Source organism: Lonchura striata, chromosome 8 (genome assembly GCF_050655825.1).
Source record: "Lonchura striata isolate lonStrDom1 chromosome 8, ASM5065582v1, whole genome shotgun sequence".
NCBI lineage: Eukaryota > Metazoa > Chordata > Aves > Passeriformes > Estrildidae > Lonchura > Lonchura striata.
In genome coordinates, this window is record NC_140710.1 from 29,570,256 (window position 1) to 29,583,678 (window position 13,423).

The 13,423-nt window shown below is 41.6% G+C and overlaps 1 protein-coding gene across 1 annotated transcript in view; it reads left to right on the top strand.

Moving 5' to 3' along the window:
* Positions 1-13,423, top strand: part of XPR1 (xenotropic and polytropic retrovirus receptor 1) — a 114,276-nt gene that overhangs the window by 68,511 nt on the left and 32,342 nt on the right. The window contains exons 3-7 of the mRNA XM_021545923.4: positions 1,200-1,301; positions 7,507-7,730; positions 12,078-12,227; positions 12,753-12,836; positions 13,313-13,394. Of these exons, the coding sequence (XP_021401598.1) occupies positions 1,200-1,301; positions 7,507-7,730; positions 12,078-12,227; positions 12,753-12,836; positions 13,313-13,394 (642 nt within the window). The remainder of the gene's footprint in view (positions 1-1,199; positions 1,302-7,506; positions 7,731-12,077; positions 12,228-12,752; positions 12,837-13,312; positions 13,395-13,423) is intronic.

A 13,423-nucleotide genomic window follows, 5' to 3' on the forward strand; every position in this document is an offset into this window, starting at 1 on the left:
TGTATGTGATAGTGAATGAAACTTCTGTGTAGTCATTTGTCTTCTGAATTTAATAACGTTAAATTAAAGTAAAAACACCTGTTTAAATCTGGTAGAATCAGCATTCCTGGAAGGGTTCCAAAAACGTGTGGATGTGTCACTTGGAGACGTGGTTTAGTGGTGGGCTTGACAATGAATTCACTCATCTTAATCCAACCTGAAGCAATTCTGTGGTTCTATGATCTACTTCTCAGTGTTGTTGAGACCATAATAAAATCTTAATTTTCCTGTTTGTGTTAACACTAACCCTTGCAATCTGTGAGAGTGCATGAAGATTCAGGGGTTGTAACTATGGGAGGGTATGAAGAGTCTGCTTTGCTTCAGCATTAGGAACATTTGGTTTTTGACAGTACTGAAATTGGTAATTATAGCCTGTCTTGATTTTTTTTTTTTTTACTCATTAAACTAATTTCTTAATTACCAGAAAATGCATTCTGTCTTTGAGATTCTGCACTATCTTTTTTATAAAAAGGTGACTATTGCTGCCTTCATTTCAAGTTTTGACTTTAATTATGGAATTGTCTGTAGTTCTTGCAAAAGAATTAAAGCTGTTCCAGAGCAGTGGGGTGAAGGAGAGTTGTGGATCTGATCACAATCACCATAATTTAGGCCTTTTCCTTTCAGCTTTGCTTATGAGAAAAGCTTTTATTTTCCAGGAGTGAAGCTTCCACACAGTTTTCTGTATGGATTTTAGGATGCTGTGGTGCTGTTTGTATTTGCAGGATTACCCTGATGAGGAGGTGGGAATGGTGGCTGAAGGCAGTGAGTCTTCCTGGAAGGTCAGGAGAAGGCTTCAGTTAAAAACTGGGTATTTTCCTTCTGAGCACAAATGTTTGCTAAGCTGGAATGAACGCTTAGGGTCAGATTCAGTCTTTGAAGCAAAAATGGAGTTGTGAGGTCTGAAATAGCACTTGGAGGACAAAAAAGATTATGATAACTTTGGTCAGGATGCTGTTATGAGTGTGTCCCTCTCTGTTTTGGTGCAATTCCTTTTACAAGCCAATATGTGTTCCCTGCAGCCCTTTGGACTTGGTTCTTCTTCCTCTGCATGACAGAGATGATGGATTTACTCTGAAGAACTATTTCCATGGCAGCCACTTGTAAAATTGTCCTTATGTCCTTCTGTTACAACTTCTTTGTTTTTCTGTTTTGTTTTGTAGACACAGATGAGGACACGGTGAAAAGATGTTTTGCCACGTTTGAAGAGAAATTCTTCCAAACCTGTGAGAAAGAACTTGCCAAAATCAACATTTTCTATTCAGGTAAAGTGCTTATTTTGTGTGTATTTGTGGAAAATTCAACAACAGAAAAAGGGCCTGAAGGTCCCAAACTTTCAGGATAACCACAGTGGTGATGCAGGTCTACCATCAGGTAATTAGAGGGAGGGTTTGTTTGGGAAACTGCTTTGGTTTAATCACAGATCTGAAGCTAAACCCTGGCATTAACCTGGCTAACCCTGGCTGGAGGGAGAATGAGTGGCAGGTGATTTAATTTCTTTGAACTTTCAAGGTATCCTGCTGAACTTTATGGAGATGCTCTTCAAACTAAAGGGCACAGTCTTTCAGTTTATCCATGCTGACAATCTCCTGGCCACGTTTTAGGTGTGCTGAGCCTCCTAGCTGGTGTTTCCTGAGCTTCTGCAGCAGCAGCTCTCATGGGCTGGCCTGTGTATGGTAGCTGGATCATCTTGATGGGTCCAACAAATTTTTAAACACTGAGCTCTCACTGAAACCCCTGCAGCTGTCTGGAGTACAAAATCCAGCAGCAATTGCCATGGACTTTGTGTTTTGAGTAAAAACATTGTGATGGTAAGAGTGGGGAGTCATATACCAAGTGCTGTTTTTTGTTGTTTCCTCTGAAAAAGTTGCCTTCCCACCGTGTGTTTTGAAAACAACTTTAGAAAGGGTTAATTTGAAATTCCCCCTGTAAAATTGCTACAAAAGGCTTGGTGTGCTCTGGCTCCTCCTGCCACCACACTTCAGATGATTTTCAGCCTCTTTTGGTGAGGTTTAAAATGGGGTTTCAACCAGAAAATCATTTAAATGTGGAAACAGCAGTGTATTGCCTTCCTCTTAACATGTTGATTTATTAACTTAGTGCTATAAACAGGATTTGCACCACAATATGGTAGCCTTTTCTAGTTCTGATTTTAATCTGATAACAAAGGCACAGCTGAATTGTGCAAAAATATTTTCATAACCATTGGGTGATGAGTTTATTGCTGGCTCTTTTACTGCCAGCCAGGATCTGGGTTGTGAACTTGAAGATAGCTGAAAGCATGATGGATGCAGTGGCTGAGCACTGTAGTTTCCCTCTGCTCAGCTTCCATCTAGGGAAGTAAATCTCCTTGGGGCTGGCTGTGCCTGCTCTCCCAGCTCCCTGGAGCAGTGTGGGTATGAGGACAAGAGGCAGTTTTTTAGGTAAAACTGATATTTTTTTACTGGGTCAGTTGGGTTTTACACTTTATAGTCATTTTCCTGCATGCAGTTCATATGTATTTAACTCAGAGCACTGCTCTGTGCTGTTTCCCTGGGACATCTTGTGCTTCTATCCCAGATCTGAGGTTTTTATGCTCAGAAACTTCCTTTCTGAGCCATATCAGATCCTGTACACTGGGAACTAGACTCTGTGCAGGAAGTTCTGTCAATTTAGATGCACAATACAGATTATAATTTCCTCTAATGAAGACCTGCTGCCACACGTGCACCCACATACACACACCCATTCCAGCATTGTTTAAAATGGCATTAATAACATAGGGTAGGGTTGGTTTTTTTTTCCCCAGCTAGCTGTCATTTCAAAAAGTTCCAGGAGAGAATACATGTAATTTGAAAATCTCCTGTGATAAGATTAAAATAAGTCTTTTATTTGCAGGAGAGCGACGTGACTTTCATAGAATGGAAACCTGCTATTAGGGTTATTAGCATTGAGCTGCAGCAAGAAATGTTCCATCAGTGGTTCCTACCCTTGATCCTGTCAGAAATTTGTCATGTTGGACCCTATTGTAACTCCAGGCATGTGTTGGTTTGGATTATGACCTGGCACATCCTATTTATGATAGGTTTGTTACACAGCTTATTACACCCCTGTCTTTATTACAGTAAATATTGTTAATTTTTCAAGAAAATCAAATTTTCTGTTGATCTGTGCTTCATTTCCTCATCATCTTTCCCTAGGCTGAAGGCTCCTTAGTGAGCATCACTCACAGCACAAACAACCTCATCCTCTTGGGGTGGCCTGGTCCTGAACCCCAATTCCTCCATGGAGCACTCAGAGCTGGAGTGGCTGCTGCAAAAACCTTTCCTTTGCCCTTCCTTGTGTGCTCCCCTCAAACATTCCCTTAATTCTCTAGCTCAGTGGAAAGGAAAACTGCCATTAGCTAAATCAGATTTGATAAACAATTTGCCATTTTTTGACTATGCTCAAGAAGAACCATCCCCAGCTGAAAGACAGAAGAATTGCAGTAAAAATTTTCTGGTGGTTCCAGCAGAGGGATGCCTAGTAAATGCCTACACTCTTTTTGCTAAAAGTTCTTACCATGTTATAGAAATAAAAGTAGAAAACAACCATATAAAACCCTACACAACAGATTATAAAAGTTAAATCTGGCCTGAGCCACATTTCTAGCACTGAAGAGACTGATAAGAGACTAAATAAGTCAAGCTACAAACTACAAAAAAAGACTTTCTTAGTTTATCATCTCTTTTAGAACAACAAAAGGTTTTATTGTTTAATATTATTAATTTTTTTCAGACTAGTAAGTACTTTACCTATAAAATAAACAGGTTTTTTCCACTTTTCTCCAAAGAAGTATTTTTATGAACCAATTAAGAAAAAAGTGATTAAATCTACTTTTAAAAAAAAACAACTTCAAAAGTTCTCTCCCAAATTTACCCTAAAATAAAACACTCTTCAAGTGCTATAAGTTTTATCTGTGGCCAGTTTTGGTTTGTTTTTGGAATTTTCTAGATGACAGGTTTGTTATATTTTAAATTGCCATCATCAGGTCTTGGCTAAACAGTAGCCAGCATAATTTCCATGGTTAATTTAGGAAATCATTATTTGTAGGAAACTCTGGCTTTAAATTGGGAAGCAAAATATTGAACATGTCATATACAAGTAGGAAAGGGAAGGAATGCTAAAACTAAAATGTGTAGCTGGCAGGAGGTTCAGGCTGTTGATCACCTCCTGTCTGATGGAAGAGGCTTTGATCACACCCATGCCCATGTAAATTGAAATTTGGGGGGAAATTTTCCTGGTACTTTGGTGCAAGAGTATTTTTTCCATCATCTTGATGTGTGAACTTTCATTTTAAACTTGGAAAATGAAGTCAAAAGCCAACTTGGAACTGCATAGTTGAGGTGATAACACTTTTAGCAGTATCTAGCAGCATTTTTTAGGCCAAGCTGCTGCTTTGTGGCAAGCATTTTGTTGAAGTCTGCCACTATTGGTTTTGGATTTCTTGCTAGTCTTTGCCATGAAATTATGCTTGAGCTGAGGGCTTGTGGGCATCAGGTCATGCAAAATGCTGCAACACAAGAGTGGTTCCAGTTTCTAAGCTTTTTTTTAGCTCTCTTGAGCGACATATTTTTTAAAGTCACTTTTCAGAATGTTAAATTAGTGATAGACAGTGCTAAATTAGTGATAGTGGTATATGACACTTCAATGATTTTAAAGTACACTGCAAACTGAGAAATTAATTTCTATTCTGCTTTGCTTTTTCCTTGGGCAATTCCCTAGGAGATTTTTGGAACAGCAGCACACTTTGTTTTGTTTTGTTTTGCTTCTGAATTGAGTCTGGATGGTAAAAAAAAAAAATCATACTTTAAGATGAAATGATTTGTGGATGGGATAACTAAAGTCAGTGCAGGAGAGAGAAGGTGGTGACAGGATGGTTGTTTCTCAGGAGGGGCATTTTTTATGGATAGCTGCAGTCATAAATATTTCAAGGCATTGTATTTTTTTTAAATATTGTGTTACTAGGCTGATGGATGTTAGGATTTTTCTGGACATAGGGACAATGGAACAGTGCTTTCAATTGAAAATATTAATTTAAACTCTTCCATATCTACTGATTTGATTTACAGGAAATTTCAGTGTATCACAGATGGTTTAATAAATGTTTTCAATATAAGAGAGTGAACTTGTAAGCTTTATTTATATGAAGGCTTTTGATTTGAACAGATATCTGTTCCTTCTTCCCAAGGGAGTTCCCAAAGTGGGGAGGGATTATTGTTTTGGCAGTTCTGATCTTGTGGTAAATGTTATGTGGTTGTAGGCTGTGGGCAGACAATTCTCACTGTGGGCTGCATTGCCTCTGTTTGCTGGAGTCCTTGCAGCTCTGGAAGTTGTCAGAGAGGAGTTGCCCTTCCCTGCATTTTAAATATTCTTCCTTTGTTAAAGTTTATAAGGAAGAAGTGTAGAATTTCAGGCTCCTCTGTACTTGATTTCCTATATTGATCCCCATTTTCTGTTTGGAAAGGCATTCTCCTTCTGGCAAATTCCTTATGCACTGTAAAATTATTTATAGAGTAGTTTTGCTCTTAAAATTAAGCAGAATTGAGTTAGACAAAGGAAAAGAGTAAATCACAGTAAATATGGACGGGGAGCAATTGAGAATTATCACTGAGTTGTGTAAGATACTAATGAAGATAATTATATTGACATCCAGGAGACTGTGGGGCAGAGCTTTGTGTAGCAGGGGGACCTTGTGGTTTCTTGTGCAGTGCTGGGTGTCCTGCTGGGCGCAGGTGGCTCCAACACCTTGAACCTGGTCAGCATCTTCCTGCCCATGGTCTGTGACCCTGCTTACCAACAGAGATGCCAAAGCTGTGCCTGAAGCTTAACAAGGGAAAAAAAAGCCTGGAAGGAACCAGTTGTACAGAACAAAGAGAACCATAGTGGTCTTAACTATGCTGGTTTTAGCTTTAAAAGGTTGTTATTTAGCCAAAAATACTGTTTTCTGAGAGTACCTAAAGCAGTATGTTTAAAGGATCACCTTCTGCATACTTGAGGTGTGAGGAAGACAGAGAGGCTTGTTCTGAAAACACATCAAAATGGCATTTAAGTGCAGGCTGATGGCTTCTTTAACCAGTAAATAATGAGGCAATGCTTCTAAAGTGAGGAAAAGAGGAATAAATGATTCCAGTGGATCATGTACAGCATCCAGCAGTGTTGTAACTCCTGATCAAAGCAGAGCTGTGTTTGTCTGTCGCTGGGAGCTTGGCAGAGGGGCCGTGCTGCTCTCTGAGCAACAAAATTCAGTGTCACATTTGAAGTGTGGGGTTTGTCTTCTTTGATTTCCCTACTGTCACTTGAAAAGATAGTAAACACATAGTCGGTAATGGGTGCACAGATCTGAAAAATGCTTTGCTTACTCACTGTCATGTTTTATAATATTGTCTAACAGGATTTTTCTCTAATGCTCCTGGTGCACTTGATTTATGTGGGAAAGAAGAGCAGCTTTTCTGTTGCGCTCAGAGTAGATGTGTGGTCAGTGCTTTGGTATTTGCACGAGACACTAAATAAAGCAGAATTAATTTAGGGTCCAGCCAGTGTGGGGATGCCTGCCCCACTGTCCTTGTCCTGGTTTGCAGTCCTCAGGTACAGGCTGGGCCTCTTCCATCCCTAACAGGTATTTGTGTGGTGCTGGACTGAACATCCTCTAGAAAACAAAGCTGGGATGGAAGCTGAGAGGTCTCAGTTCCTGGCTGCTTTAGTCTGTGCTGAAGGGACAGCCCCATGATTTTGACTATATATATTTTTTTTTTTTTTCTTAAGAACTAGCGTGTTTTACGTATGTTTAATGAGGAAAGCTTTCTCTTCTCTGTCCCTGTGAGACAACATCTGGAGTTCTGCATCCAGGTCCAGGGCTCACAGCACAAGAAGGACACAGAGCCAAGAAGGACAAACACCCATTAGAGTGGGTCCAGAGGACTGGAGCACCTCTGCTCAGAGACAGGCGGGGAGAGCTGGGGGCATTCAGCTGGAGAAGGCTCCAGGAATCCCCTACAGCCCCTTCCTGTGCCTAAAGGGTCCAAGAGAGTTGGAGAGGGACTTTGGGCAGGGGCTTGGAGTGCCAGGACAAGGGAAAATGGCTTCACAGTGACAGAGGGCAGGTTTAAATTGTCATGAAGAAGAAATTCTTCCCTGTGAGGGTGCTGAGATCCTGGCTCAGGTCTGCCCAGAGAAGCCATGGCTGCCCAATCCCTGGAGGTGTTCAAGGCCAGGTTGGACAAGGAATGAGCTGGGGTTGAAATGAGCTGGTCTTTAACCCCAGGCAGTCTTTGATTGCATCCTGTGAAAAGAGAAACACGCAGAGCGCTTGAGTTTAACACACGATATGGGGAGGCCGTGCAGTGGGGTGCATTTCACCCCCAGGCGCGTTCCTTGGTTTCTGGGGTGTTTTTGGGGCTGGCTGGGCCGTGTGTGACCTTCGCAGGTGACGTTTCCCTCTGCCGCCCACAGAGAAGCTTGCGGAGGCGCAGCGCAGGTTCACCACGCTGCGCACCGAGCTGCAGTCCACCTTGGACGCGCAGAAGGAGGCCAGCGGGGCGCCCGCGCTGCAGCGGCGCCGAAAGCCCGTCTTCCACCTGTCCCACGAGGAGCGCGTCCAGCACAGGAACATCCGGGACCTGAAACTGGCCTTCAGCGAGCTCTACCTCAGCCTCATCCTGCTGCAGAACTATCAGGTACCCTGCCCTGAGCCTCTCTGTGCTCGTGCGTCCTTGGATGCCTCAGGCTCAGCTTTTATGGTTTTCAGATCCTGGGCTGCTTTAGTGTGTGGGTCTGGGCTTCTTATGAGGGGATGGTGGCTCTCTGCACAGAGCAGGGAGACAAAACAATTCCTTCTCCAGCTGGGCACCAAGGACAAATGATCCAAATCTCAGGCCCAAGAGCACAAACAACGTGGGCTGGACAGAGAAAAACAAGAAGGGTGGGATGTCACAATCTAAAACTGTAATTAACTCCAATCTGCAAAGAGAGCAGAACTTATAAAAGTGAGAGACCCCGTGACCAGTCATGCATTTTGTGACCATTTTGGGTTCATTTTGGATGCAGCCCTGGTCAGGCTCTTGTGCTGCCCAAGGTGGATCCATTGAGGCCTCTTAATAAATCCCTACTTTATTTAACTTTGCCTAGCCTCTGTTCTCAGTCAGCCTTCATAAGGCATCACCTTGAGTTGCCTTGTGGGTCTCAGATTCAGTCAAAGAGAGAAACTGAGAGTTTCTAGCCAGGCAGAAGCCTGGGAAAAAGTTAAAAAAAGTATGTAAATAATTCTTTATCTCTCTTGTTGTTCACATTGTTTATAGTTAAGTTCTATCACTGTGTGTCAAGCACTGTGCACCAATGGTTTGGAGTGTTTTCACTTCAGGACCAATGGAGTTGGTCCTCATGAAGCTCTGTACAAAAGAGCGGGGTATTTTGAATAAATCAGAGTTTTACTCTCATGCAGCCTCTGGTCAGAGTCTTCTCATTCCCGTTCTGCCTCAACAGCGACATTGCCTCACTCAGTTTTTCATTTATTTCTTCCTTTTTCAGGGGGGCCCTAAACACTTCTAAAGGAAAGGCAGGTAGCAGTGTACACCTGGTTGCTTTTACATGAGCTAGAATTGCTAAGCTGACCTGCTGAAGGACTTTTCCTTCTTTCTTTTCTGGGCTGGATGACCCCAGCACCTTTTTCCAAGCAGGACCTCTTCCTTCTGTAATGTGTTGTTCTATGCAGGGCAGGTTGGGGAAGAAGCTCTTTTATCTTGTATTTGTCCTGGAACTTGAAGTCCCAATGTACTGTTTCCTCTTGGCGTTACCATAGTAGTGGCTGTGACCTTGCTGTATCAGAATTTCTTGCTAAAACATCAATTAAAAAAAATATATATTTTGATTTCTGCAGGATACAGGCTCATTTGCCTTGAGGTATGAAAACAAATGTATCTTTAGTTGTACTTGGATTTTTGGCTTGGTTGTAGATGCTGATCTTGTTCCAAAAATCTGGAAATAAAAATCTGAAACTGTTAATATATTTTTGGCTGAGCTACCTCTTCTGGAGTTAAATGCTTTGAAATGCTTCTAAGTGTTTTACTGTGAGGGGTTTTAGCTTGTTAAATAAGAGTGTTGGAGCTTAAATTGACTACATCTGTATTTAGATCTTTGACAGATCTTCACTGCAGAATTTTACTAAACAAAATTCTGTCAGAACAAATTGAATACTACTCTGCTGTATGGACAGAACTTAGTCTCCCAAAATTCTGAGTATTTGTACCTCTCCTAGAGTCATGTTATGTTTGAGCATCTGTCTGGAAACTCTGGGTTTCTTAATAAAACACTTTAACTATTAGTGGTAGTTCCTAGTGCAAATTCCTGGGAAAGGTGGAGTATCTGTAGCTTTTTAGGAATGGAGTGAAGCAGCATCACCTGCTGTGATTTCGTCCCTTACATTTATTTTCTCTTTTAACAGAAGGCAGCTATACTTTTAATTACAAAAAAATCAATTCTGAAGCTTGATGAGGAGTTTAAATAGGGGCAGATGTGGGTCATTCCTTCGGGAATTTTTTTCCTCCTATCCCTCAGTGAAGAAAGGGAGGTTGCACCCTGATATTTTTGCTTTTTGCTACAATGAGTCCAGACCCACTGTAAGTGTACAAAATATTGATCTAAACCCCTCTGGTTTTGATACCTTTCACACTTTGCAGAGGCAGCAGAGCTGCTTTCTACAACACAGCTCCAGAGAGAGAACAAGAAGAATTCCTTCAAATTGGTATTGAAGTTGAGGACAAGGAATACAAACACGAAAACAGACGTAAAACTAAATCCCAGAGTACTACTGTTGTTAATCACTCTTGAGCTTAGAATATAACGAGGAATAGTCAAGCTCTTGCAGTTTTGCAGAGAAGAAAAAACAATAACCTGGTGGGAGGATGATGTACCTGAGCCCTTCATGTAGGAGATAAAAAATGAAATCAGCAGCAGCATTATAGATATCAAACTAGCTTTGATGAAATGCTGATGCCTTGAGTTAGGTTCCTGAGGAAGGAAAATCCACCTGAAGCAAATTCCTCAGTCTCTTAGGGATGAACAAATGAATTCATTCCTGAGGTACACAAACCAAACGCCAAATGAAATTACAAGCAGTCTTCAGGGCAGCTCTTGCATGTTTAAATCATTAAACTTCTGATAAAATTACAGTTGCCAGCAATGTATTATTCTGGAGTGTGTACATACATTAACAAAAAAAATCTATTTGAAATGCTGTGTTTTAGGACAAACAAATGCTGAGAAATTAAGCATGTAAGATTTAGTTACTTATTCTGTATATAATATAGCACATTTATTGGGTGAATAATAGAGGCTGAACCAGTTTTATTAAATTAACTTGCTGGTGCATTTCCTAATGTATATGAGCAAAGATTTTTGAGTCCTCTATTTGATTCTACTTGATGTTGCATTATATTATTGCCTAAGTTGCACTGTTCGTTGTTTGTGGAGGATATTTGATTGTTTTTGGTTGTTTTAGGTTTTTATTGGGGGGAGGAGATTTTTTTTTTTTCTTTTTTGTTGGGTTTCTTTGGTTTTGTTTTCACAAAATGCAGCAGAAATGGAAGTCAGGCTTGGAGATGGCCTCTTGCCAAATAAAAGCAGCAAGAATAGAAAAATATCAGAGCACATAAATGATGTTTGTTCTGTTCCACAGTCCCATCACTGTGTGTTTCTTGTCAGAAACATCACTGTGACCAACAGTGCTTTTATCATGCACCTTGAGGTTGCAGAATTTTTACAGCCAGAGGATGAAATGCCACTGCAGAAGTTTTAGGGTGTCTGGTATAAACATATCCCAGCCAGCCAGGACACCCAGATTTAAGCTGGGCTTGTACCCATGGCAGATGAAGGGATGTTATTTCAGGCCACTGAGAGGTCCCTGACCAAAACTGTCCTTTTCTTGCAGCTTTTCATGTGAAATTTCTGTTCTCCTTGGGGTGGAGTGCTGGTTTTTCCAATAGAAAGTAATTAAAGTCTCTTGTCTGCAATAAGGCAGGTCATTAATGCTTTGGCTTCCTGCTCCTGTCTCCCCAGTCTCATTTCCCACCTAGATAAGAGGGTCTGGCATTAAATCCCTTTAAGCATAATTACATTGAAAATGTACTGAGTAGTTGGTGCCTCTCCCCAGGGTATTAGATTTTGATGTTTTCTCTGGTTTTCTTTCTAAACTGCTCTCTAAGCTTTTTCAGAAGTGAGTCTTGTCACAGTCTCTGTGTTTCTGCTGTTGTTTGAATGAAAATATTGAGTGTTTTAGGCAGCACTTTGTGCACAATGAAATCCAGGATTGCAAATACATTGTGCCACAGCAATTGCTACTGTATTATGAGCTCTGCCTGTCTTAGGTACTGTGCACGGGTGTTGAATTAGGGATCATCTATAACTTGGAAATCAACAGTTGCTTCTTGTTTTAAGCATTGTGTGTTTATCTCTACAGACTGGAGGGTTACATCTCCCACATCTGCAAGCCTAAGCTGGCTTTGCTGTCATTGTGCAGCGTACTCTGTGAAAAAGCATGCTGCTGTGGGGATGCACTTGTCTGGATTTAATCTGCAGCACTGACAACTTACATACCAAGATTTCCCTTCTATAAAGAATTTAGCTGGACAACTTGATTTGAAACCAGTGTCAAGTTTAAAGAAGTCATTAGCTTGGATTTTTCAGGAGGGGAAACCCCTTAAGGGTTATTTATCTTCAAGGTAGCATAAGGTCACTTCTTGCATAAAGGAAGAAGGTGGAAGTTATCTGGCTTTTCAGGAAATAAAAAGCTTTAGGTAGCTTCTTTTTTTATGCCACATTTTTAAATTTATTTGCTAGGATTATATCTTCTTTATAATAAAGTAAGAACTTGGAAGCTTCCTGACAAGGAATGCAATAATTTTGATTCTTATTAACGACTCCTTTCTTGCTAGGACTGGGGAGAGACCCATTTCTTTTTCTTGGGAGATGGCTGGGGTTTAAGAGATGGCTGGGGTTTAAAAGCCAGCATGTTCTTTCCCTTCCTGCAGAACCTGAACTTCACCGGCTTCCGCAAGATCCTGAAGAAGCATGACAAGAACCTGGAGACAGCGCGGGGGGCGGAGTGGAGGGTGGCCGAGGTGGAGGTGGCCCCCTTCTACACCTGCAAGAAGATCAACCAGCTTATCTCCGAAACAGAGGTGAAGAGGCTGGCCTGGGCACTGCCAAAAATCCACAGAAATGGGGTTTTGGTCACTGCTGTTTTCTGGAAGTGTTCAAGCATGGGTTGGATGCAGCTCTGAGCAAACTTGTTCTAGTGGAAAGTTCCCCTGCCCGTGGCAGCGGGCTGGACCAGGATCTTTAGGTCCCTTCCAACCAAAACTGTTCTATGACACTGTAATTGCCACAGTGTTTTGTCCTCTCTATAGCTTGTATTTACCACCAAGATGGCTAATAATTGATTTTGAAATGCCACTGACTTCTGGCACTGCTTACATGAGTATGGGTATGTTCTCTTTGGCTGGGAACTTTCCCTTGACAAAGCCTAGTGCAGCCTTAACTTCTGCTGTGAAGGAGCTTGGTGCAGCATGCTGAGCTATTCTTTTGTGTTAAAAGCATACTGGGCCAGGGCTCACCTCTGACATGGAAACCAACCTTTAGTTTTGGTTTGACCACGTGCTCATCATCCAGATGACCTTCAGTGGTGTGTATCTTTGTCTCCTTAGGAAGTGGTGACCAACGAGTTGGAAGATGGAGACAGACAGAAGGCAATGAAACGTCTGCGTGTTCCACCCTTAGGAGCAGCTCAGGTGAGAGATGGGAGTTGTGGAGCAAAGCTGCTCCTCCAACTTGTCAAAGTGCCAAATCAGATTCAACATCTGAAAGAAACAGGGGAAATAATTGATGTAAGCGTGCATGGGGCAGGGCCAGATAATCTGCTTTAGTTCCGGAAGGTTTGGAAATAGGTTACTGCTCCTGATGCGTGCAGACAAGGTAATGAAGGGAGGAGATAAATGGTAAAAGGAAGTTTATGCTAATAAAAGCATGTGCTTAGTGTTTGTGTGGTCTGGAATATTTTTCAGGGCCACTGAGACTCTCAAGCTGTTTCAACATGGCAAGAATATTACACAGCATTTTCAGTTTAAAAAATCCTCACTTCCAGAGCAAGAGTGCAGTCAGGGTTCAGGAGCTTGTGTTTGTGATTTTAAGTTTGCTCTGCAAACTAATCTGACTGTGCTGATAACCAGTTTACCTCACCATGATTCTGCTGTGGTTTTATTCGCAGCCTGTACCAGCCTGGACTACATTCAGGGTTGGATTGTTCTGCGGGTTGTTCATTGCACTGAACGTCACTGTCATACTTTCAGGTAGGTGTCCTGCCCTGCCTGGGTTTGGT